Genomic DNA, 4,618 nt, shown 5'->3' with positions numbered 1-4,618 from the left:
CTCCTCCGCCCCTCACTCTTCTTCCCCCAACCTCCGTATATACTGAGAAGTGTTGACCACATGACCACAGCTTGTTTGCATGCTGGGTAGTTTCAGGTTGTTGTGTTTTTTTTTATTACTGTGTCATGGAACCTGCTACCTATGCCTGCAGCAACACACACACACACACACACACACACACACACACACACACATTATGCTTACTATTAAGTGCACAAGGGGGAATGCACACACAGCATAATAAAAGTTGAGGGGCTGCGAGTGAAGCGGACAGAAGGAAGGCAGACACCTTTAAGAGCACAAGATAAACGGGCAGGTCAGATAAACAACAGGAGCCAGTCAAGATGATGATGATGATGATGATGAAGAACCCCATCACTCTGTTGACTTTTGTCTTGCTTTTCTCAACTGTCACTGTCCTGGCGCAAAGTGGTAAGCTGGCTACATTACACTTTTTTTGTCTTAAAGGCCAAATTTATCCCTGCGTCACTGTAATAATTTCTTAATATTTTCCTTGGGGTCCAATTAAGTGTTTGTGATACAAGGCAATAATTATAATATATTCTGGAGGGAGGTTCAACTGTATATAATATATGCACCACTGTCCAAAATAATAATGAGCAAATATAATCATAAATAAACTTAACAAAGTGCCATTATTATTACTGCCTTTTCTAGTATTATGGAGTACTGCAGTTCTGCGTGGTTTGTCAAAGTTGTGTTGCCGCACCCCAACAGAACATGACTCAAATAAAGTCTTTATTACATTATATAAGTCAGATAGCCCACAGGAAATCTGCATAAAGTCTCATTTATGTTGCGCTGCCTGTGTAATCTATGTAGACAGAAGTCGTTTTACAGCATATTTGTACTGCACACTGATTTGGTTTGCCAATGTTAACTCCATGGCCACAGTGTTGATCTGACATCAGGTCAAAATAATCAGTGACATGATAATACCAAATGTCATCACAATCACAAAAAATGGAACAAACTGCCATTACTTTTACTGCAGTCTCGTTTTACAGTGTGCTGCATTTCTGCGTGGTTTGTCATTGTGGTGTTGCCGTAGCTAGGGTTGGGTACCGTTCATAACTGAACCGATACGGTACCAGTACCGGCATCTGGAATTTGGTACCGGTACCAAACGGTACCTTATTTTGGTACTTTTTAAAGTCTAAACTTCTCAGTTTCAACATTTTATTGAGAACATTTAGAAACAGTGCTGCACGTTAACTTTTGTCTGCACATTTTTTTTGTTGCCATTGTTGCAGAGCTTGAGGTGCGAGTCATGCGCTCTCGCTCCGCATCCACCTCAGGTACCGAAATTTGGCACGATTCATTTTAAGTGAATCAGTACTCGGTAGTACCAACGCGAATCGGTACCGTAATGTTGACTCTATGGCTATGGTGTTGATCTGACATCAGGTCAACGATATGGTTCCATAAATCTAGGTAGTAATTATAGAAATATATTGAGGGGGACACATAAAAAAAACATTAATATTAAGAGAGATAATTTGCTATGCTACAAAAGGCAAATAATCATTGTCAAACGTAATCATGATCACTGATGACATAATCACAACTTACTACAGTTTAGTTTAACAGTGTACAGCAGTTCTGCGTGTGGTTTGTGCAAGTGGTGTTTCCGTACCTCAGCAGAAGCTGTAGCTCGACTGCTGTGCGTACAATCAATGTCAAACACTACTGTCCCTCTATTTCAATACTATCAAATGTATTACGAAGTGGAAAACTAGAGTGTAATACAACTGTTTCATGGGCTGTATCTCTGTAGATTTTTATAGTTGTTGTAAAGTGTAAGTGTGTCATAAGTTAAGTCATCATAAATGTCACAGTTTATCATAAAAAAAGTGAAAACTACATGTCTCATAATGTGTGCACATTTCCTGTGCAGCCCTCAATCATATGCTTGCTACCTAAAATGGCTCTCAGTCATGATGCAGTCGTTTCCTCCAGACCCCACTCGAGGGTTAGGTTGCAAAAAGTGTCAAATGAAAATGCACCTCTCAACCACCACCACCATCATAGTTACACAAGTGAAGACAGCCCTGCTATTTAAAAAGCAAACAAAAGCTACTAAAATGTCTGAAATATTGTCATAAATAAATTAACAGTCACTGGTTTAAAATTTTTAACAACATTCACTTTATGTGTTTTTATAAATACTGATAACATTTAAATGGTTTGTTTTTGTTACTTTGAATCGTATCAGAATTAAGATATTCAGCAGGTTACAGCAGCGTTGTTCTCTAAATGGAACAGAGTATAAAGAGAAAATGTTGCCTTGGCTCTTCCTAGGATCCATATTTGTTTAATAGTGTGTGTTTAGGTCCATTAACATTCCTGTTTCTTTCTTGGTTTCTCAGGCAACTTTTCTCCAAAAGAGTGCTGTTTTGAGTTCTTCTCCACACGGCTGCGTAAGGACAAGGTGGTGAACTTCAAAAACACAGACACGCGCTGTGCAAAGGAGGGTGTGCTGTAAGTGTCTTATCCTCTCTTGTTAAACTTTATACACCGAGAATCAAAATCAGTATCAGCCTTATTCGCGGTGTTCTAATGTTGTAATATTCACAAAAAAAATGACTCCGGTTTTCCAACCCAGACGAAAATGTTTGACTTGAATGTGACTCCAACCCACAGCCACATGACATTTGTACATTATTTTGTAGTGGGTGCACTGAAACTTAATGTGTCTCAGCAACACTGCGGTGAATGTGTGGCTAAGTTGAGCACAGAAACCACTTGGTTATGGTTAGAAAAAGTTTTACACCAATGTTAAGTGGCACAAAAGCTGCTGGGAAATGCTGCAGCTTCAAGTCCGGTGAAAAACACCGGTTCGGTGCCACAAACACTGGTGGAAACATCGCAAAGGGTCGCCAAAGGACAACTGATGTGGTTAGTCTCGAACTATGGTCTACAGTGGTCTGCAATGTGTCAGGTGTCTCGCCTAAGTGACAGGTCATCAACCATCTCCTCCACCTCTCAGTAACAACTACATCAGTGGTTATCAAATGGTTTGCCGTGATGCCAATCTAGGCATGGCGTGGGATATTGTGATAACCACACATTTTTATTGCAATATTCACACCCACTTCTTATTAAAAAAAGGCAAACCCAAGCTGAAAAATAAAATAATAAAATAATATTGAATTAAATGAAATTAAATTCATAACCTTAACCTTAATTTTAAAAAACCTTCAGGAGACCTATTGGTCACCGTTTGCGTGTCACATCAAAAGCCCTGATTGGCAGCTAGTGTAAGGGATGATAACATTTAAAATGAGAAAGCTGTGAGTGGAACAAAAGATAGCCAAAAACTAAAACCACTGACCTACATCACTTCAGAAACGTTCATATGATACATATTAAACGTGCAAATGTAACATCATTTCTAGAAACATACAATGCCAACATTTCTCGGCTGGGTTTTTAGTATAAGAAAAAATACACAGGAAGATTAATGTATCACGTACATGCATGTGCAGTAAGTATGAATATAGATTTACACATAAATAAATGGTCACGAATGTACACTATAGTCTATATAACTTAAAATGTAAATATATATGTATTAGGAACATGTAATGCAGGCCTATTCAATTAGCGGCCGTGGGCCACATGCAGCCCAGAAGCAACCTCTGAGTGGCCTGGCAGGGATTGGTACCAAGACCCCGGAAGTTTTGGTTTCATGTATCATCATGAAGCAATCTCTCTCCTGCTCTCTGCATGTATGTATGTGTGTGTGTGTGTGTGTGTGTGTGTGTGTGTATACATATATACATATATATATATATATATATATATATATATATATATATATATATATGTATATATGTATACACACACACTAAAAAAAAAGTAGATAGGTTACTCGCTGCTGAAAATGTGGCCCATCGACATTTTCTGGTTTTAAAATATGGCCCAGTTGAGTTTGTAATTGAATAGCCCTGATGTAGTGATTTTACAACAAACATCACATTGTCTGTCACAGAACTGTGAAACTGAAAAATGGCATCAACAATCTTTTTGTCTGTTTCAGCTTTACAATGAAGAATGGAGCTAAATTCTGTGTGGACCCGTCTGAGCAGTGGGTCAAGAACATCATCAAGGCCAAACTGAAACTCCAGATCGAATGAGCCGACTTGTTAAAAACTCACTGAGCCGAGTGGAAGCGATGGCGTAGTGGCGATTCATCTTCATAGCCTTCTCTATTTTTATACAAATTATTTTTCTGTTAGTCTGAAGATAAATGCAAAATAACTCCTGCTGCTTTTTTATTATCTATTCTTTTGACTGTTTTAATGTGATGTATCCAAAAATTATTTCCTGACACAATGATTAAAACTTTGCATATTATTATTTGTCTCTTTGCATTGAATTCATGCACATCACGTTGCTGCTGAACAGTGACACATCAGAGCTGATGTGGTTTCTGGCTGAGCCACATCACAAGTGCTTGGCGGCGACAATCCCATTTAACTCTTTAGTTTGCAGTTTAATGTAATGCACTGTTGTGGCCAGCAGATGTCGCTCTACTCTCTGTATAAAAGTGTAAATGCTTCATATTAGTTTCCAAAACCAGGTTTTTATTGCT

At 38.5% G+C, this 4,618-nt stretch overlaps 1 protein-coding gene across 1 annotated transcript; it reads left to right on the top strand.

The window, feature by feature from the left end:
• Positions 1 to 238: 238 nt before the first annotated feature.
• ccl38a.4 (chemokine (C-C motif) ligand 38, duplicate 4) lies at positions 239 to 4,380 on the top strand. Its single transcript, XM_049589622.1, has 3 exons — positions 239 to 432; positions 2,391 to 2,502; positions 4,064 to 4,380. Exons 1-3 carry the CDS (start codon positions 345 to 347, stop codon positions 4,158 to 4,160), a joined length of 297 nt encoding a protein of 98 aa, XP_049445579.1. The 5' UTR covers positions 239 to 344; the 3' UTR covers positions 4,161 to 4,380.
• The last annotated feature ends 238 nt before the right edge of the window (positions 4,381 to 4,618 follow it).

Source organism: Epinephelus fuscoguttatus, linkage group LG11 (assembly GCF_011397635.1).
Source record: "Epinephelus fuscoguttatus linkage group LG11, E.fuscoguttatus.final_Chr_v1".
NCBI classification, from domain to species: domain Eukaryota; kingdom Metazoa; phylum Chordata; class Actinopteri; order Perciformes; family Serranidae; genus Epinephelus; species Epinephelus fuscoguttatus.
Note: the sequence above shows the minus strand (reverse complement) of the source record. Positions and strands in the feature narration are given on the sequence as shown.